The 22,794-nt window shown below is 40.1% G+C and overlaps 1 protein-coding gene across 3 annotated transcripts in view; it reads right to left on the bottom strand.

Moving 5' to 3' along the window:
• cacna1g (calcium channel, voltage-dependent, T type, alpha 1G subunit) overlaps window positions 1-22,794 on the bottom strand; it is a 213,366-nt gene that overhangs the window by 116,962 nt on the left and 73,610 nt on the right. For all 3 annotated transcript variants that reach the window (XM_085283808.1, XM_085283809.1, XM_085283810.1), the window contains exons 4-8: window positions 21,297-21,456; window positions 17,203-17,497; window positions 16,590-16,682; window positions 15,266-16,133; window positions 13,412-13,812 (exon numbers count right to left, since the gene is read on the bottom strand). In XM_085283808.1, the coding sequence (XP_085139934.1) occupies window positions 13,412-13,812; window positions 15,266-16,133; window positions 16,590-16,682; window positions 17,203-17,497; window positions 21,297-21,456 (1,817 nt within the window). The remainder of the gene's footprint in view (window positions 1-13,411; window positions 13,813-15,265; window positions 16,134-16,589; window positions 16,683-17,202; window positions 17,498-21,296; window positions 21,457-22,794) is intronic.

Here is a 22,794-nt window from a genome sequence, read left to right as displayed (position 1 = left end):
CTGTGATGTTTCTGAGCTGTTTTAGTGACTCAACCTGACCGAAGAGGGAAAACTAAGAACCTGCGTGCTTTAACTGGATGCAAACTTTTTCTGACAACACTGGCTTGGCCAATGTACAAATTAAAATTTAGGCTTGACAATGGGAGTAAAGCTAAGCTAACTGGCTACTTGCTGTAGCTTCATATTTACTGAACAGATATTATAGTGGTCATGCTTATTTTTCATTATCTCAAAAGATCATATTTCGTACTAATGCAATAAATCTGGGGTTCAACAAGGCTCACTTAATATAATGGTTGATTTAGTAATTGTTGTTTAGTCTCTAAATAACAATGTCACCTTGTTATTATGGCATCTGACATATTCTGTTATAATAAACAATATAAGTCAAATGAACTTTTACCCCCGGTCTTAAGAAAACGTAAGAAATTTCAGTACCAGTAAAGTTCCTTGGAGTGATAATAGTTAAGAGATGGAATTGAACTTGTTGTGTTGATAAGGTTTTAGGAAAATTATTATAAAAAACTGTGATAATTTCGATAAAGAGCACGTAGAGTCATGTGAAAAAGAAAGCTTTCACAGGACTGCCTAGGGTCCTGTGAAAAAAGAAGTAATACCTCGTAGGAATTAAGAGCCTAAATCACAGCCATGTGCTGCTAATTAAATACACTTGATTAACTAATTATCAGCAAGTGTGACCATCTCTATAAAAGCAGAAGTTTTGGCAGTTTGCTTGTGTGGAGCGTTCAGGTGTGTGTTAACACAATGCCACAATCATCCCAAGAGTGAGCAGTCCAGCAAATTCACCACTAGGTTAATCCATGTAACACTCTGAGATGCAGTTTCTGTTTTTGGTTTTTTTGGGGGGGTGGGGGGACTTCACAAGTCTCAGTTAGCATGTTAAATGTTCAACTTAATGACAGTACAATTAGAAAAAGGCCGGCTTGTTTGTTTGTCTCTAAAAACAACACGGCGGCAAAGCTTACATTTGCAAAACTGCATCTGAGCAAACCACAAGACATCTGGAACAATGTCCTTTGGACAGATGAGACCAAAGTAGAGATGGTTAATCATAAAGCACAGCACCACATTTGGCCAAAATAAACACAGCATATTCAATACAATTCACTTCACTTCAATTTCTTTTCTGTAGTGCCAATTCAAAATAACAGTCAGCTCAATGTGTTTTATATTGCGAGCTGAAGACCCTGCAATAAAGAAGAAGGAATGAAGAAAGAAAATAGCAACTATCAGATGACAGTGTATGAACAAGCAGCTGGCGACAGTGGGAAGGAAGAAGTCCCTTTTAACAGGAAGAAACCTCTGGCAGAACAAGGCTCAGTGCAGGGTGGCCAACTGCCAAAAGCATAAAACCAGTTGGCCGTGAAGGGAGAAGGACTAGATAAAAGACACCCGTGGATGAGAAGAGATTAATAATAACTACCGATTAAATGCAGAGTGTTGTATAAACACATGAGAGTAAAAAGAGGTAAGTGAAGAATTAATACTCAGCTAACCTAACTAAGTGGTCACCTGATTACCTGATCCAGGCCTAACTATAAGCTTTATGAAAAAAGAAAGTATGACCTAATCTGAAAGTAGAAATGGTGTCTGTCTCCCAAATCTTCTGGTTCCATAGAAGAGGGGCCTAAGATGGGGCAACAATACTCAAGACCTTGTATGTAATAGTAGGAAATACACCAATTGTGTTTGTACTGATATTACATACAATACCAACTGTCAAGTATGCTGGTGCTTGTTTTGCAGCCTCAAGAACTGGGCATCTTCCAGTCATTGAGTAGATTGTTCACTCCTGTGTATACCAAAGTGTTTTAAAGTCACATGTAAGGCCATCTGTTCAGAAGCTGAAGCATGGCCCAAAATGGGTTATACAAATCTACAAGAAAAGAAAATAATCAAGTCATTGCAATGGCTCAGCTGGTGTGCAACCTTTAACCCGAATACAATGGTGAGCTGTAACCTTAGGAGAGCTGCGCATAAATGAATGTCTGCAAACCTCAGTGAACTAAAACAATGTTCTAAAGAATAGTGGCTGAAAATTTCTATACAGCAAAGTGAGTAGAGACAAGGATGAAACGATTACTTCAGTGTTTTGCTGCTAAATGTGGTTCCACAAGCAACTAAATCAAAAAGTGAGCTCAGTTTTTCACAGGATTTGTCATATCTTGCTTTTTGGCATGACCACAATATTTGCTTTCCACAGGTTTTGTCAAAGATTACTTAGTTTTTTTTCTTTGTTTTTTGTTTTCAAGAATCATCCATCTGTGTGTTCATTTTTTCCTCTTTTAATGAAATGTTAAATCTTTCCTGCATAAACATCTGCTCTTCAAGGCAAAATAAAGGCTGAGACCAGTGCTTAAAGCAACAATAAGATAGGGATGAATTGGCAGATCCAGCAGAAGAGCTTGAAAGAAGAACTTTCTAAATACAGGCAGCATGTTATTTGACATCTCACTGAACCAGGAAATAACCGAAGCCATCATTTGATCACTCCATTGATTCTCTCTTTTTGATTTCATAGCCTTCAGGGCTGGAAAAGCCCTCGTTTTATAAGCCAGGATTAAGGACTGTTGTTTTGCCTTCTCCGTCTTACCGTCGTACAAATTAGAAAAACACATTTCCTATGCCTGTCTTGGAGGGTGGCCAGTGTCTTCACATGCCAACTCTACATTCCTCTGCCAGGGCAGGATAAAAGCTGAATAAATATTGTCTCTGGTTTGAGCGAGAAATACAGCAAGAGGGTCTTTTCTTGGTTTGGCAGGGGCAGAAAAAAAATGCGCATGTCTGCCCAGTACAATGGGGCAATATGTAAAGAGGTGTTCATCGCACATAAACACACTGTTTATTAATTCCATCACCGGCAGTACAGAGAGGGATTTTAAAATTTGGTTAATGACATGACCTTACTTTAATGAACCTGATTCTGTTTTATTCCTGGATTAAATATCAGGCTGTTTTTATAAAAAAAAGAGAGAGCTGTCTTAAAATAGTCACGTGCCCATACAATTCTGCATCACGTCCAGCAAATGTGAAGAGATTTTTTTAACTATCACTGTAATCAGTTACTAAAATCAACAAAACATGACTATTGGGGATTTCCCAAAAACAGGTAGTCTGGAACTAAAAGCAGGATGTTTTCCTAAAATTAACCGCATAACTCTGATGTTGAAATCCATTAAACACAACATCAATGTCACTGATTTTAAAAAGAAGCTTACCCTCAAAACTTTAATATATGACATATATGAGCTTCTATTTTCACTGCTCCTCCTATAATACCCCCAAGTATACATGGTCCAAAAAGGGAAATGCGAGGGCTGCATTAGGGTTGTGTATTTTGCTTCTTTTCCAACACTCATGAAGGAAGAACACAAGCTCAAACACGTGCACGATGCACAATCGCTGACATGTTTCGTTGTTTCTTAGCGCTGAAAAGATCACAGAGCACCGATATACTTTTCCTCTTCAAGTGAGTAGCTTTTAAGGTCAATAAAGTCAAACTGCTGCTTATGGGAAACATGAAGCAAGTGACCCAAAAGGGACTTCAGATCACTTTGTGCTCATGTAAAAGCTGCATAGCCAAATCAATATTCATGGCGGTGCTAAAAAGCTTTCACTATAACACCAGCACCAATTTTAAAAAACACAGGAACCATGCATTTAAACCTTTTCCCTTGACACCTCTGTTTTGCCATGCCTCTTAAACTTCTACTCAAACTATTTTGGTATCAGCGCCTCTTCGTTGAGGGAGCGCAGAGGCCGACGAGGGAGCTGAAGAAAAAGGATGCAGAGGAAAGAGTGACAGGCTGTCTCTGTGGCCGTATAGATGTAAAGTGAGAAAGAGGTTGACCTTCCCAAGTAAACAGACTATGGGCTGTGTCACATAGTTGGCATGCACACAACTATTCCATCAGCTCCACCATAAATGGTAACAGTCTTAAACAGCACAGGGAGCTAAAACAGACACCCTCTCTTTACTCGTCCAACCCGCCCTCCACACATCACCCCCTCTATCCCATCATCTCTGAGTCCTAACACTCCCCTTATCCATATCCAACACTCTATTTCATTATCTTTTTATATCTCCGTCTCTGTGTCGCATACACATTTACATACACTGCTCGCGGGCACTTCTGCTGCCCCTCTGCACACAGAGCATGTGTGCGCTGGTTCAAGTGTTTGTGTACGTTTTTCTGAGTGTGCATTTAAGAGATAGGAAACAGACAGAGGGGTTCTGTTATGTGTCACGGACAGCAAGGCTGAGGCTGTAGCTCTGCACAGGGGGCTGCAGAGTAACAGTAGGTCTGTATTTTGAAGGACGCGCATATGAATCAATTGGACCTGTGGTTTACATTTCAGGGGTTAAGTCACATCTGCACATACTGTACATATATGTGAATGTGTGTGTGTGTTCATTTGGACTCATTCAGTGTGTCAGATCCTTTTATATGTCTTGAGCTAAAGAGTAATTATTTGCAGAGCAGTATTTAAAGCTCATGGCTCATGGCCAAAAGTATTACATCTGCTATTTAATCACTATAATGGGTAAATATTCTATAGAGAGATGAAAAACAAAGTGGGCCTTAATATAATTTGAAAAGAATTATGCTGTAAATGCAAGACATGTTTCAGGCAGTTGTTTCAATCTGCCAACTAGCTGAACTAATTAAGCAACAAAAAAAATCTTTAAAAAACAATGACATATCAGCACTTTACAGAGTGTAACTTTAATGGCTAATTTCCCCCTCCATAGCAAGCATAGAGGAGCAAATGAATTTCTTTAAAAACTTTTTTGAAACTATTTAGATTTAAAGTTATGGACGTGGCTGCTTTGGCTTCCTTGACTGACAGGTGTGCTAGCATATTAGCCAATAATTGCTAACTCTGTTATATTAGCTTTAGCGTATAACTCTGTTATATTAGCTGTTAGCAGCTTTTCTAGCACTTAAATGGATTTATCTGTCAAAAACACATGCTTGCTTTGAGGTACAGCCCATCCAAGAAGTTTACCTTTTGAGTAAAATTCAAGTATTTTATTAGTCAGGCACTTTTAGACAGGCTATATGTTTATGAACGCTGGTTGCTAACCAGTCTAGCTAGCTTTAGCTTATGGGTTACAGTTGTTACATCCGTCCATTATATTGAATCTATGACCATTAACCCTCTTGTCTTAGTCTAGATATATTCTTGTAAGATTTAGAAAAAGGAAAGACTTGGGCAAAATTAGCTACATGCCCCACTTTTGGTGTTTATAAGAGCGCCAACAATCCAGCTAAATTTAGCTTGAAAAACCACATTAACTGTGCAACATGCTTACTCTAAGGATTTTTCTTCAATTGTACTATTGGGACATTGGCGTGAAAAAAAAAATCCAAAACCAATAGAGCACAACAATGTCTTTGCAACTAGCAACAGAATATGTGGCTGAGACATTTCAAAGTTAGCGGCAGTGGCTCTGGTGAGCAGATATAAAAGGTGGGATGTGAGACAGCTACACAGTTTTCGTTTGAAAGCATTTCAAATTAACTGCAGCCCGGCCATTATGTAATGTGTTACATTGTGTTTAGTAAAGGAAGTAAATCTCATACTGAAAACAAAGTGTGACACTCAGTTAAAGAGCTTCTGTGCTCACAGTCTCTGTCTGCCTGACAGCAATATCCGCTTTTACTGACATCAGAGCCATGAGTAAGAAAAAAGTGTGTTTAGGGTCTGAACTTTTGCCTCACACAAGTTAGGTGTATATATTTTTGTAACATTGCCAAAGAAATCAACTGAAAAACACAGAAGATTAAGGATATGAAACAACAGAAGTTTTAATATGTTGCATTGGTTTCAATACCTTTCCACAAAATATGTCTTTTCAAAATTAAAGCATACCCATATTGATGCCCTGCTGTGGTATTTTTCCTGCGTATAGAATTATGGATAATAAACTAGTGAGAAAAATGGAAATTACAGTTAGTCTGGATCTTAAAGTGAAATCCGCAAATACAAACAAACACAGCTGCAAAGTGAAAGCATATTCTCTTCTATCTGCTCATACTTTGCATACTTTGTGATTGATGAGCACGTGCAGTGCATTTATTTCCAGCAGACACCCTGACGGGCTCTTTGAAACAGGTTGCGCTTCGAGTTGAATTCACTTTGCACGTGTGTTGTAGTCGTGTTTCGCATGTTTGCCTCTTCATCAATTATTCATCAGTGTGGTTGTTTCATCTTCATAAATTCTCAGCCAGAACTCTATAACCTCATTTGGAGACGAATTAGACACATAATATCAGCTATATATTATGTGTCTGTGTGTCTCATCTATTTACAGAACAGAAGGGGGTACCAGAAAACGGGTCAACGTGATCGATAAGCTGTCACACTCAACGCAGGTGAAGCACTTTCTTAAAGGTGTAGTTTTTCTTTCTTTCTTTTCCCCTCAAACACAAACTTTGACTTGCAAACAGCAGATGATACTATGGCAGTTCTATGATTTGTTTGGATTACATGCTATATCCATAATTATGACATCTACATTGTCAAAAAGCATCAGCCAAAAAAACATCAGATCTCAAGGAGAAATATATATAGTGATATAGTCTGGGCATGGTTTAAGGAACAAAAGAATGCCACATGATTGGATTAAAAATGAAATCCCTGAGCTCCTGGACGGTCTGAGGTGCAACCTGGAAGCATCGGATGGACCAAAGCATAATGTCCCAGGGTTGTTCTATTGAATGTATTTCAGGCAAACGTGGGGGAAAGTCAATGATTTCAATTGATCAGTTCCTTTGTCCTCTAGGAACAGTCTGCATACTCTCACCACACAAGGTGGAGCATTGTCATAGACCAGGAGGAACCCAGGACTCACCGCACTAGTGTAGGGTCTGGTGCAGTGGGTCTTGCCAATAGGTTAATGGCACTCAGGGTTGCCTAGCCTGTAGAGGTCTGTGTGTCCCTCCATGGATATGCTTCCCCAGACCATCACTGAAACCACCAACAAACTGGTCATGCTGGACAATGTAACAGACAGCATAACAATTTCCATGTATTCTCAAGACCAGAACCTTCTCTAACATGTGAAAAACAGGTCACCAGTGATGCTCCTGCCATTTCTGGTGTTCTCTGGCAAATGCCCATCGGGCTACACGGTACCAGGCAGCGCGCAACCTATTCCTCTGAGCACAAAGGAGCAGGTACTGGTCCTGTTGGTGGGTTAAGGACCTTCTATGGCCCTGTCCAGCTTTCCTAGAGGAACTGCAGGATGCAGGTATTGCCTCGCTAGCAGCCGTGACGCTAACCTTAGCCTAGATTAACAAGGGATATTTCTCATTGTTCCTTTCGTTTCTTTGTGCAGTGTATGATGCATCCACTTTGTCTGAGCCACAACCCATATATTATTGAACACATTTGTTATTTAATCTAACCAAAAGTAAATACAGAAATTCCCACCGGGAAAGGCTATTTTAATCTCTGCTCTTGGGATTTCTGTTCATCAGCCAATTTCAGTAGATACTTTCATGTTTAGAACACGTCCGTGCGGAAGCGGTTGTAGCTAATTAAATATCCAGCTAATAAAACAGCTATTTCCTCATTGGAAAAGCTTATTCTTACCATATGGAGAGTGGAGCATTCATCCTAGATTTTTGCTCAATTTTTGCTTTCCCATTTGTTTCCCAGACTTTGAGAAGGTGAAACGCCGTCTCCAGGACACCAATATTTATCAAATCTCCAAATTTCTCTGTTTACTTTCGGTCAGACTTGGAAACAAACACTTGAAATGATTCATATAAAAATCTAGATCTTGGAAAGCTTTGAGGACATTGTGGTTTTCGCCCCTCCTGCTGAGTTTTTCTGCAAACAAGGTGAAGAATGCAAACCAACCACAATTATCCATCCTTATCCACTTATCCAACTTGGGGTCACTGGGGGAATTGAAACCTACTGCAGCTGTCATAGGGTGGGAAGCAGAATACACCCTGGACAGGTCACCAATCAATCACATGGCTAATCCACAATGACTTACACATGATTGAGAAATACGTAATACACACACACACGGCAGAATTATCCTCATTTTGAAAAAAAAAAAGTATAATAATAAATATACAGACAGCAAACCACAACAACAACATAAAAGAACAAATGTGTTTGAATGTCAACAGGATGTAAAAAGAAATATTACTGAGAAGCAATGATGATGTGTTAGTGGCTGAGTCAGCGTTTCAGTAATTTTACTTATTTATTTTTGTTTGTGAAGAGAAAAATAACAAGGTGAAGCAGCCACTGTGGTTGAAAAAGAAGCCAATATATAAATGTCAAAAAGTGCAGTTCCTCTAATGGCATCACTTGACTGTTTCTTAAACATGAACTGCATTAAAGATGGAGGCAGCCACTATGACTTCACCTGCTGATGGTGAAAGGCCTTTTTGGAGTCACCATCTCGAAAGCTTCTTTTGAAGTGAAACACAACAAGCAATTTAATGGGTGGATCTGAGTGTGAGACTGAGGACTGCTTACTGATTGGTTAAACAATGGTCAACGTTTTCCTATAAGCGTTCCTAAATCTTTTTTTAAACCAGTGGTCAGCCATGCTGGCCACTAAAACAACAACAAGATTAGGGCACTTGCATCGACTTCATCTGTCTGAGGAGTACAGCCCCATAAACCTCCATGAGAAAGATCCTTCCTGGTACACGGTTTATCGTCTGTAGTTCTGTTTTCTCTAAAGTTTCCCATGCATGAGCTAATCCAACTGGTATAGCTAATAATGCCCAAGCTCTATTTGATCATCCAAAGATGCTGACATCCCAATTATGAATATACAGCTCATGACAGCTCAGTGAGACAACTGCATCCCATTTCAATAGTTCAGCTTCCCAACTGCCACTAAAGCTCATGAGCTTCAAGGATAATGCAAGACAATCCATAACTCTGTTAGACACAAAGCATGTTATCTTGTAAGATAAATGCCCTACAATAATACAGAGAAAAAAACCCAACAATCAGATCACCCCCTTAAGAGCAAGCACTTGGTAACAGTGTGAAGGAAAAACTCCCTTTTAACAGAAAAAACCTTCGGCAGAACCAGGCTCAGGGAGGAGCAGCCAACTGCCGTGACCGGTTAGGAGTGAGGAGAGGAAGACTGGACAAAATACATGCTGTGAAAGAGAGCCAGAGATTAATAATAACTAATGATTAAATGCAGAGTCGTGTGTAAGCACATCGAGTGTGAAAAGAGGCGGGTGAAGAACAAACACTCATTGCATCATTGGACATCTAACCTACAGAGGGAAGATTTAAGGTCACCTCATCCAGCCCTACCTATAAGCTTTATCAAAAACAAAATTTGAAGGCTAACCTTAAAAGTAGAGAAATAGTTTCTGGGACAACCCGGTAATAATGAAATCCAAAAGTCCAGCCTAAAGGTAATAAATGCATAAACTAATGTTTCAGCATCACTCCGAGACAGGATGTTTCTAAATGAAATGAAACATTTCAGTGTGGATATGTTTTAAATTAACTTAAAACACTTTATTTTTTTACTTTCTAATAAATTGCACATCATGCTGACTCCAGAGTTGTTACAGGATATAATCTGAAGGTGTTTATTGCAGTTTAGACAAACCAGCAACATTTGATGAGGATATTTATGATTTTGTTTAACTGCCTCCACATGACGAGAAATTAAATAATCAGAAATATTGTCTTTTAACTTTTGCACTACAGATTGATTTGTTCAACCTCATGAAAATGCTTCATCTTCCTCCAAAATGTAATAGACAAAATATGAACTTACGCAGTACTAAGTGCAGTAGGTGAAAATTCAGGAGACTTTCTGCCCGTCAAACTAGTTTTAACAGGAAAAATGGCAGCATGAGGTACACACTCAAAACTCCAGGAAGAAACTTGGCTGGAGGATGTATGGAAATTGAAAGGCAGCCTCTCCTCCATATGGACAGAGTTACAGAGGAAAAGGAGGCTTAGTGATCTTTGTGGCTATTGGATGTCGATGGGCTTACAATCAATGAAGCGTCTCACTAAAGTCTTCAGCTGCCTGTCTGGAGACTGGAGGGATCCATGTTACCCAAACTAGAAAAGAGCACTTGAGAAAGAAGTGAAAAGGTTGAAGAGGACAAAAAAAAGGTAGGGGAGAGGCTGACGCAGAACAGAGAAGAAAGGAAATAAAAGAGGTGGAGGTGAACAAAAGCGAGCAAAAAGTGAAAAAGCAAAAAGAGGTTGATGGAGGCTAATAGGTCTACAGAGGAGGAAGAAAAGAGGAAGCAGTACAACCAGAATTAGAAAAAAAAAGCTATGAGCAAGAGCACGAGAGGAAAAGTCAGGAGGAAAAAAAACGATGAAGGGAAAGTAGAAACTAGAAAGCTATAAAACTTCCTGCGTGTGTGTGTGTGTCTCTGACATCTGGATATGTTTATAGGCACTGGGTCAGTGACCGAAAGTAACCCCCTAAAACCTGGCTAGGCTTCAATCTCCTACTACACACCCACACACACAGTACTTGTGTCCCTAGTGTTATATAACTTTACACCAAAACCGCACGTGCCAAAAACATAACCCAACACAATAGCCTCAAACACAATACATACCCCAAACCTGAAAGCTGCACTTGGCAAACTTCTTTATGTCCTCTATAAAAAAAATACTCATGAGAACATCAGAGGAGGAAATAAGACACCAAAAGACAACTTTTTTTCCCATTTTAGTAGAAATTGAATTGTAAATCATGAACGCTAATGCAACTAATATCCAGGACTAGCATTTTGCTTTGCCAAATACCTTTTGAAATGTATTCAGTGCCTGTATGGAGTTGGCAACAAAAATAACTGAAGAAGAATGGAAACAGATGTTTAATGAGATTCATGAAGCTACCAATCTTTAATTTTGAGGGAATTTGCTTGGAAAATAAACATGACACAGTTGTTGACCCTGGAAATTACTTCTAATTATAGCAGGAGTTTAAATTCTCAACACTAGAGAAACTGTAGTGAAAGCAATGCAAATTACTGGCATAATATTTAGTCATGCAAATGATCAGAAACCAGTTTGTACAGAAGGTGTTTTTTTCTCTCATATATAAAGAGTACAGTTTGTGTGTGTGTGTATGTCTATGAAAATAATAAAGCTGTACTCAGTGTATGCAACACTTTGTGTTTTTGTATTTTAATTAAATTTCTTTTTTAATGAACTTTAATATTAGGCGGATAAAATGTGTTTATTAGTAAAGCTTTGGTAAGGCAAAAAATATCAAAACATAGATGATAGAAGTCTTGAGCAACCTCTCATGTCTTTATATTTTGCTTTAATTGGAGATTATGTATTATGTATTGGAATTTCAGGAGCGGGACCACGCCTCCAAACGCGCTCCTTCCGGTTGTCATCTATATAGGTTCCCCCCAGTTCTGCAAACTGTTCATTCTCGTTTACGTGCCCCACCCTCCCTCCCTCCTTGTTCTCAATTCTTTAACTTCTTCACTCCTATTTAGTACATGGGGATCTGCCAGGCCCAGGAGCCGTCGCCAGTCCCCTTCGAAGCCTTCTCCAAACCGCAGCTCAATTCATGTCCAAGCATTCACCTTTACCTACTAAAACGCTGTCAAACCTAAAATGAGGACGTGGGCCCAGCTAGTGAAATGCTATTTTGTTTGTTAAGCCACTTAACAATAACTCATTTAAGTAGAAAAAGGGCAGCTAACTCAAGGGATTTAACCACGCAGGTAGAGTAGTGCAGAAATGGTTGTCGCACTGTAAGGTTCTTTTCTCTCCACGGAGCAACACTGGAGCTCTGTGAGAGTGACCATTGGGTTCTTGGTCACCTCCCTGACTAAGGCCCTTCTACTTCAATTGCTTAGATTGGCTGGGTGGTCAGCTCCTGGAAGACTCCTGGTGGTTCCAAACTTCTTCCATTTAACTGATGATGGAGGCCACTGCGCTCATTTGGACTGCCAATGGTGCAGAAATTTTTCTGTACCCTTTCCCAGATCCGTGCCTCGTTACAATCCTGTCTCAGAGGTCTAACGGACAATTCCTTGGACTTCATGGCTTGGTCAACAATGGGATCTTATATAGACAGGTGTGTGCTTTACCAAATCATAACCAATCAACTGACTTTACCATAGGTGGACGCCAATCAAGTTGTAGAAACATCTGACAGATGATCAGTGGAAACAGGATGCACCTGAGCTCACTTTTGAGTGTCACAGCAAAGGCTGTGAATACTTTAAGTACATGTTATATATTTTTAATATAATTTTTTGCTTTGTCATTATGGGAAATTTGAGGTGAAAAATGAGCTGAATCCATTTTGGAATAAGGCTGCAAAATGTGGAACAAGTGAGGCTCTGTGAATACTTTCAGGATGCACTGGGCCAGTACAAAGAACCAGTATGAGCATTTTCCTGATACCTCTTTTAAACTCTGTAACCTCAACAGAAATCAATAGACTCCACTCAGAGAAATCATCTGCAAAAGATCAAATGTTATACTGACACAGAAAAAGAGGATCAGTTACATCATTACTAATAGACACAACAGTATCAATGCCAATAAAAGTCTGCAGTACAACTGCATTAATATAAATACACACAGTTGGTTGGAGCTGTGACAAAGCACTTTATGTGCTGCATATTTGACAATGAAAAGATTGACTGTAACTTAATTAACAGACAGCTTAAGAATAAGCTTAAAGAATGACTAAGCTCAGTGTGACCACTCATTGCGTTCAGCAGATATCCTTTGTTTTTCCTCACAGAAACTTAAAACAGACTGGATTCACACCTGGGCAACATCTGATCATACTGAATGTCAGACCATATCCAGATGTGGTCTTCCGAGCATGTTGGATGTATTTACACCTTACATTAGCATCCATTATTCGTAATCCAGACTAGCTATCGCTAGCGCATGTTGCATGTGAATATCAGGTGTGAATTGGGTCAAAGAGACAGCAGCGCAGGGATAAAAACAACCAAACAGCAGATTGAGAGGGAAAGAGTGAGAACATCTGACGTCAGATGTTGCTGGGCCTTCCCTACCCGTTAAATCACCCCTTTACTTTCCTCCCTCTCTCACTCTGTCTCTTTCCGTTTTCTCTCTCACATGGCTGTAATTATGCTCATGTAAACAAATGAGACCAGAGAGAGACATCAGGAATTCCAGTTGGGCCTGTGGGAGCGGTGTTGCTTGCAAAATCGCACAGAATGACACACGCACACACAGAGGATGTACAAGTCAAACTAATACTCTCCTACAATCGTTCTCTATCTGCGTGACTATATGCATCAGGATACTTCACATTTCCACAGAGAAATTTTTCAAGGCATTTGAATATCACAGCACAGCAACTGCACATCCTTTTGTTGAAGAGAAAAACACATTAACTAACCTGCTCATGGTACTCGATTCCCATGCTCAGAGTATTGATCAGAATCGCAATCATAATCCCTCGGCCAAAGTACTTGCTGTCCACGATCTTCCGGAAAGTGTCGCACACCAACCTCCAGAAGTGAACAACCTTGGCGGCCGTTTTCCCCAGCCTCTGGTGCTTCTTTTTGGGCTGCCGGCTGTCTCTTCTGTCCCTGTGGTGGAGGTCCTGAGTGAACTCGTATACCCCATCACTGTCTGAGTCTCCAGGTGTCTCGTTGCCCTCGGTCCCGCCCTCCGATTCGTTGGCCAGGGCCTTGGCGCAGTAGGGGCAGCTCTCAGGGTCTAGTGTCAAAGCGGCCGTGTCCATGGCGCTGCTGGTGGTGCTGAGGTCACGGGCTGACAGCTGGCAGGAGAGCTGGGCTGCAATGGAGTAAAAAAGGTCAGATGGAGAAGCTGAGGCAGAGAGAAGGGTACTGCGGTGGAATCAGCATGATTTTGATAAATTACTTAAATGAAGTGGTTTGGACAAATTGTCAGATCCAATGAAAGAGATCGGTTGTGAATGGGAGCATTTTTAGACAGTTGCGTGTGTATCAGGAAAAGTGTGTTTGACGGTGATGGGCAGTGTGTCTGTTGTATGACTAATGCCTCGTCTCTACAGATTCTCTGGCCGCTAGCCAGCCTTTTTCCACCACCTGTACAACCCGAAGAGACCTTAACTGACTTTTGTTTGGCCTAAGACATTTTTTAAAAGTTGACCAAGAGGCAAAAAAAGTTGGCTGGACATGAGGCATTAACATTTATTGACTCTAATTAGCACTCTATCTGCTTGTCATGAAAAGAGCAAAAATCTCTTTCTGGACAGTGTTGTAGCTCGAGGCTTAGTCAGAACAAATCAATACTGCACAGCGCCAAATACATGATTGCAGTTAAAGCAACACAACCACTGGTGTGTTACATCATTTCCTTCAACACCAATATGGAAATTAGCATGGGCTGAGTAAATGAGATAGCAGTGTTTCCCACACAAAGAGTCTTCTCGGGCAGGCTTTCCAGGTATATGAATGGCACCCCAACTACAGTATGTGATGATTAATTTTAGCATATTTTGAATTCTTTCTATCTGTCTGAGAAAACAATGTCATCTGTGATCGATTTACTGCTGGACCATTCCCTGACTCTTATTTTGTTCACTTGCTTGCTAGTCCTGGCCTTTCATGTTTTCTCTGCCAGCTGGCTCCCCGGCCAGGTTACTGTTGTCCTCCAAATCGTTCAGCTGCTACCCCAAAAGGGATCTTATCCATAGCCAGACATACTCCAACTTCACTATCATGGCCTACAGCTGGCAATTGTAGACTTTGTTCTGGTCTGGAGGACCACTGCAAACAGGATGGCTTCTCTAAATACAACCTGCACGTCGACAACTGGTTTGTGTGCAGCCATGCCGAACTCAGAGGGTGCAGAGCAGAAGGGCTACCATTTACCAGCTGCAAAACATGATGGTTTAGTTCAACCGTGTGAGACCTTGGGATCATATCAACTCTCTGTGGATATCAGCTGAGTGGCATCACGGACCGCCACAATAGCAACCTGTCCAGTGAGCCAGGTTGTAGGGAAAACACATGAAGCACCTGGGTTAAGCAGTTAGCAGTAACTAAACTGTCAAAATAAGAGTGAGAAGATTATCCACGGGTAAATTAATTGGAAAATTAAATCATATCAAATCTAATCACTTGTACTTGGTCAGCCAGTCATATATCAGGGTAGCTCACTCAAGTAAATCTAAACCTGTGGATATTCTATTTTTTTCTCCTATTCAGCTCAGCTAACACACAAAAATGTATCTGCATCTGCTGCCTCATTGTGTGTCTACCTGTTGGACTGAGCGGGTCTACCAGACTCGATGGCCTTCTGTCCTGGGGCATTGGTGGAATATTAAGGTTGATGTTCGTCAGGGTGCTAGCTGCAATGCTCCCTCTTCTAGACTCGGCGAGAGCCCGAGCTTGAAGGGTGGGGTAGTTCTTAGGCCCTGGAGCAGCAAAGGGCACAGAGTTCCTCTTAATGGCCCTGGACTTGGGAGCCGGAGCCAAGGAGAAGAAGCCTGGAGCAAATCCAGAGTTGGTGTTGAAAATGCTGCAAACTGAGGATGAATCAGCAGCAGGACTGGACAAAATCGCAAGGTTCATATCAGAAGTTGCTGCTGTCACTGAAGAGGGTAGCGCCACGGCAAGATGCCCACTTCCAGTGTTTGCTATGAGAGTTCCCCCGTTGTTGTTATGAGCCCCACCTTCTGCCTCCCTACTGTCCAAACATCTGGTGCTCCCTCCTCCCCTCACACTACCATTCCCTAGATGGTAGTGGTGGTGGTGCTGGTGATGATGATGCATTATGTGGTGAACTGACACAGACCCCTGCCTGGAGGTCTTTCTCCTTCTCCTCTGGCTGTGGCTGCGTTGGATATCTGTGGCTGGGGGCGAGGCAGCAATGTGGAGCCCAGCACGACGGGCCAAGAGCCTGCAGATATGGGCCACTTGCTTGGCCCCCTTGCGGATGATGTGAACCAAGTACTTGAGGAGCTCGTCATAGCAGGAGCCTGGCTCGGATAGGGATGCCAGAGTGCTGGCGTTGGACATGAAGCGCACTCGTTGTTCCTTCATCAGCTGGCTCTCCCTCTGCTTGGTCTCTGAGAACTGAGTGGCAATGACCACCAGGCACAGGTTGATCATGAAGAACGAGCCAATCTAAGGGGAAAGAAAGAGAGATGATATTGTTACTGAGGTCTGAAGAATGAAGACTACAGAGAGAACGTTGTTTGAAAGATGTGTTGACCCAGGTAGTTGTTAGCATTAGCAATTAGCTCTGCTAATCTGAATAATTCAGCTGGACCTCTACTTAATGTTATGCTGTTGGGGCTTTTTCAGTTATGTTACATACTATGTTACTTAGCATCTGTCTACACTTGTACAGTTTGTGGATAGAGATTACCAAGCTTGGTAACCATTAGCTAATATCTTAGCACCCCACCCTCTTGTCCAAATATGCTAGCAGCTGCAAAAATTTTAATATTGAGGCTTAAACCATTGGGTCATATCACAGTATTTATGTCCATCTTGTGTACAGCCTACATTCACACATGATCGGTGGATGCTCACACCCCCAGTTGACCCTCTTCTTCAGTCGTGTGCAGATATACTTACAATGATGAGCAGGATGAAGTAGATGAAGTTGTAGAAGGAGTGAGCATCCATCACAAAGTACATGATGTCCACCCAGCCTTCCAGGGTAATCACCTAAAAATGAACACCAGGAGTTAAGTACATACAAACATAAAAAAAAAAATTGAAAGAAGAAACCAAATAAAGAATGGAATTTAAAAATAGAAATTGAAAGAGGACATATTTCCCAGTGCTATAAAAACCAGGACTCAGCATAAGAGTAATCCTCCAACATTTATGTTGTTTGTTTTACCCCATGCAGGCTGAACATCTTCAGTCTGGCTCTCTAAAAATACCCGTCCCCCAGCAAGACAACTATGACTGAATACTCTAACAAAATGTTATTCAGATGATGTGAAGATAGCAAAGAAATGGTGTGGAAAAAATAAGCTGCAGTCTGATTGTGCGATGTTGGTGACCTGCTAATCCTCTAAGCCTTCTTTCTCTGATAGACTAGCCCAGGGGTAATTAGGCTCCATTTCTCCCTCTTCATCTCCATTTTGGATTACAGGATTGTGCATGGGCCAAATCGTACTGTATGTTGCCACTGCAGAAAAACTATTTTGGTATCTTCAAATCCGACCATTTGTCCTACCTGAAAGATGGCGATCCAAGCATAGCAGATGTTATCAAAGTTGATGGCTCCCTTGAAGGGGTTGATCAGACCAGCAGAGCAGTTGGTATAATACTGGTTCCAGTTGACGCAGGTGGTGTTGTCAGTGCTGTTATAAGAGTCAATATCCAGGGTGCACTCCAGGCCCCCCTCCTCATACAGCTTGGGAATCGAGCTACAGTCCCTCATGCCGTTGTCTCGGGGTTGAGAGCAGATGAAGGGGTTCTCGTCGTCGTTTTCAGTGTGGTAGTACTTTCCCAGCTCCAAAGACAGAGGGCTTGCATGAGGAAGAAGGGGAAATATTAGTATGGACTTCAGATTGCATTAACTCACAGAAAAATCAGGACTAAATTAAAATGGCAGTGAGTTGGCCAAAAGACCCCGCAACATCAGACAGACCCCAACAAAACCCCAGCAATTAAATAATCCAGAATCAGGGTCAGGGAGCTGCAGCTATCTGGTGCAACCAGTTGGGAATGAAGGGAAAGACAAGAGAGCATATTTTAATAATCACTAATGTTGGTTAAACTTCTATATGCAATAGTGATTTATAAGTATATGGAGAGCAAAAAGAGCTGAGTGAAAAAGAAACAGTGATGAGAAGCATTCAGGCTTTGCAGCATAACTAGGATATGTACATCTGATCCAGCCCTAACTATAAACTATAAATAAGCAAACCACAAGAAACCCTACAATTTGAGAGTGATGTGTCAAATTTGGATGTTATGGTACTATTAGATTTTTAAAATACAACGGGGCTTGATTATTCAAATCCTTGTATATGAGGAGAAGGATTTCAAAGTCTGTTCTGGATTTAACAGGGAGTCAGTGATGCCCATGTTCCTAATATGGGCAGAATATACCCTTTACTCTCACTGTTAATACTCTTACTGCAGCATTCTGAATCAGCAAAATGGTTCTTAGAGAGACTTTAGAATGACCCGATAATAATGAATTACAATAGTCCATCCTAAAAGTGATAAATCCATCAACTAGTCTTTCAGCATCACTCTGAAACTAGATTTCTTTTTAGATTAAAATATATGTGCAAATGAATAAAGGAAGTCCTACATAGTTGTTTAACATGCGCACTGAAGGACATATCCTGCTCAAACATAACAGATTTCCTCAAGTTTACTGAAGGCTAAAGTAATGCCATCGAGAGTAAGTACCTGGTCAGATGCCATGTTTCTAAGAGGGCCGAGTACAATAACCCCAGTTTTGTCCAAATTTAGAAGTGTTGGCACACAGCATTGAGGATAATAACACTGGAGGAATTGCTTCCATAAACTCAGTTACAGCACTTTCAGAAAGACTATTGTATTATCTACTGTATTTAAATGTATTTCCCAGTGCAGTGTAATTAAATTACAATTATGTGTTTAAATTACACTCTGAGTTGGGTTATATTCACTCTGAAAAAACCCAATAAAGTGTAATAATTTAATGAATCTGTGTCAAGGCTGTCAGCATCAGCGTCTACATGAATGTTAAAGTTACCCAATATTATTCATTTATCTGAACTTAACACTAAATCTAATAAAAGATAAGACAGGTCGATCATATATAAAATAGACAGACATATAGGGTTGTAGAAACAATACTACAAAAGTACTGCAATTAGAAAGAATCACATATTTTAGTCAAAAATGCAACTATTTTTATTAATAAGAGTAAAACCATGTTTTTTTTCTTCTTTCAAAAGTTAGAAAATCTCATACTAAATGACTGGACCTCAAAAAGTGAGGCAAATAAGATATATATAAATTATAAATGATTCCGAAAGAATTCTCATCTTAAAAGTAATGCATAAATTTGAGCAGCTGCATGTTGCAAAACAGCCTGACGAAATATCTCAGGTTAAATATGTGACCTTGAATGTTTCCAAGAAAAAAAAAAGTCCAGAGATGTCTTTCCTCAGGAAATAGTCTTTTTCACATGTATTCAACTGCAGCCTGCATTTATTGTCATAATTGGCGGGACATTTCTAATTTTCCTAATGGTGTTCCTTTTGGACTTTATTATAAACCCAGCACAATTTTAAGTGGATCAACTTCAAAATCCCAAAGTCTGCAGGTTTTAAATCCATGCAAACACTACAGCAGCTGATTCCACTGATTAACACTCATGCAAACAGATTGGAGTAAATAATCAGTGAAGCTAGCTTTAATTGTGTTTGAAATATCCAGGGCCAAATACCCAGGGAGAACCCAGTGTGCACTGGATGAGTTGGATATACAAGAGAATTTGCCTGCTATAACACATCTTGGCATATCTGTTGCAGAACACTCGCCTGTCTGGAATAACTGGTGTGTGTCTGGTGACTCTGTAGTATCTGGCTCATCTGTCAACACACATTCAGTTTTATTAATTGCACTGTAGCATCACATGTTTTGTGTGACTACATATCCACTTATCCACACTCTCTTATTTATATATTCTTAAAATCTGTTTCCCACTTTGGGATGATCTACAGGAGCACTTATTGCTCTGATGAGCTCAGTATGTTGTTCGGTCGATTTATCACACCCTGACATGACGCACGGGTCCACTTCAATAGTCTCGATCATACTAATAAAGAGTTACTGTCAACCAAGCTAACAGCCTGTGCCGAAGCACTAAAATATGTATCAGTGATATGCGTTCAAGAGAAATGGATGCAAGCATTAAAACAGTTATGTTTATGACTTTGGACATTAAAAAAATGACTCGGCTTAGGTGCCATTTTTCTATTGCAATGATAATGATTTTCAAGGTACAAGAGGAATGTCTAAAAATTGACAATGATGATGAGAAAACGAGAAAGAGACAGAGGGAAAAAATGCCTGCATAGCAAAGCCATTATGCATGAACTTCAATTATAGCTGTGAGGAGTTATACATCGAGAGGGAACGATGAGGGCAGGAAGATACAGGGAATATGAATAAGTCATTGGTTTCCATGTTCTATATGCCTGGTTCACATGACGTCTTTCTCATTATTCCCAGGCTTGTCTATCCCATTCATCAATGTGATGAGACTCTGTGATCACAGACCTTTTGACGTAGTTTAGGGTGCTCAGTCAAAGTTCACTCCCCAGATTGACTTCGATCTCCTGCAGAATTATGCTGCAGCAATAGCATCACTTTTCAAGAAAAATAATAAATACATAAAAAAATCCTTCCAGCTTGTGGACCTTTAAATTATTGAGAGAAAGTGGTTAACATGAACCACAGGGTTTAAATCAGCAACACTCACCTCATTTCTTCCATTCTCTACAAATCTAGACAGATAAGAGGTTGGGAATACTGACGACTGATAGCTCTTTCTTGTTGAGTATAAATATCCATTATTAACCTGTAAATAACTGATTATTAATCTGTATCGTTTACGATTTGTTTCGATCAATTTAAAATATTCATATTAAATATTTTAGTGTCTATTGATGTTAATTTTGCAGATTGAAAAATGAGATCTGTCTATTAAAGATTTAATAGAAAGCTTGGCTATTTGTCTGGGTCAAAACTATTCATTTTTTAACAATTAATTGTACTACTACTGTGACATTTGCATAATAAGAGTTGGTGGTTTAAATTCTTAATTGTGCTAATGCAAGTGTGGCTGCATAAAGTCTACTAGCAGTCAATTAGTTACACTTCTTGTTCTCACTATAGTCTCATCTTTGCATGTAGTTGAACAATTTTCAGCCTGTAGAAGGAGGATATATCATTACCATTTTTAGCTAGCTAAAAGGGCTTATTTGGCACTGAAGGTAAAGTAAAATCTAATGCAGGTTGTGGTATTGTTCTCTATACAGGAATTGTTTGATTGTTGGTTTTCTCTGCATTACTGTAGAGTCTTTTCCTTAACAACACAAAATGCCTTTAGGCGACTGTTGCTGTGATTTGGCACTATATAAATACAATTGCATTGAATGGAATTTGGACAAGAAAGCACCAAATGTGTCGAACACCTTGAGAGAACCATTGTTGTGATTTTGTGCTATATAAATGAAATTTAACTGAATTAAATAGAACTGAATTGAATATAGACAATGCATACATGAGTACAGTAGAGATGGAAAGCATGGTACTCACAAGGAGAAGTTGTCTTCGACGAAGCAGCGGTTTCTGAGCAGGCCAGACCACAGCTGGACACCCACTATGCCAAATATGAAGAAGACGAAGAAGCACAGCAGCAGTACATTACCCAGCATAGGCAAGGTGTCCAGCAGCAGGGTCACAAGGATACGCATACCTGAGAGAAGAGACAAAGCAAAGGTCAAACATCTGTGCAGCACACAGTAGATCCATATAGCTGCATTGTGTGGATCAGGTCTGTTTGAATGGAGAATCCAAGCACTTTCAGTTAAAGAGGCACTGCAGAACGTTTTTCATCGCTGCATATATCCTAGTCAAACAAGTACCATTCACACTAAATGCTGCATAAATCCTGTTTTAACAGACCTGCAGGGACAAGTGCAAAATTTTGTGTTTTATTCATCTGATGAAATGACACACTTTCCAGCAGATGCCGAAGTAGCTTTTTTCAGTTTAATGAAAATGAAACAAAAATGATGAATCACAGAAATAACAGCCTGTTACATGTCATAATCTAGTAAATATAGCCGCTCTGCGCTTTATGTTTTATACTACCAAAACAGGGCTTATTAAAGGACTGTCAAAACACGGTCATTCATTTTAGGAGACGAAGTACAGTGCTGTGGGTCACTCGTAAACAATATGGGGCCCTTGACAAACAGAAATGATTCAGTGTGTCAGTTTCTCAGGATGAAATTTTTTGCCAGTAAAAAGGTTTTCAGGAAATTGAAATGAACAACTGTAGACCGCCATGTATAGCAGAATTTAATTTTGCCCATCCATTTTTTTAATATATAAAGCACTGCTAATAATGACTTATAAATGGCATGTTGCACTGACAGGACCGATAGCTTTTGTTTTAGTTTTTAGGCTTTTTCCACATTTTTGATGTGAAAAACATAAAGAACTGGGATGGAGGTGGGTTGCAAAGAGGCTTGCAGATGTACAGCAATGTTGGGCAAGCTAAAGCAGCCAATAACTCTTGTTAGAGTTTCCATAGAAAGGTATCAGCAGAGCCAGATTGATCTTGTTCTGCCTGAACTGACTCTATGCTCAACAAAATTAACATCATGCAGTTTGACACATAGCTAGCTACTGCCTTTTTATTCCACACATTGTTTATGTTTGCTTTTTTGACAGAATCTAATCACTACATGGCCCACAGTACAACTCGAACACAACGTCTGTTCACAGTAGTATCCGATGATTGTTAATAAAACACTAACTAGGCATTATAGACACTAATATATAGTGTATACACACTACAGTAAGCCCTAATTGGTCCAACACCAGATTGCCAATGTGACAGTGACAATGTCTTTCCAAATTTAGCGAGATGCTATTTAGAAGTGGTGCAAACCAACAGCATGTATTGATCATCAGTGAAATATGTCAAAGTTTCTGCTGCTGAAAAGTACTGTAAGTGCTATAACTGTCCACGATGACACTGGTGTAGCAAAAATCCAAAGTGACATCCCAGTCAGAGCCCCGGACG

This window comes from Mchenga conophoros, linkage group LG8, assembly GCF_057382185.1.
Source record: "Mchenga conophoros isolate Kocher_MC1m ecotype Shallow Benthic linkage group LG8, M_conophoros_male_GT1.1, whole genome shotgun sequence".
NCBI classification, from domain to species: domain Eukaryota; kingdom Metazoa; phylum Chordata; class Actinopteri; order Cichliformes; family Cichlidae; genus Mchenga; species Mchenga conophoros.
The sequence above is the reverse complement of the archived record's forward strand: the minus strand, read 5'-3'. Positions and strand labels throughout refer to the sequence as shown.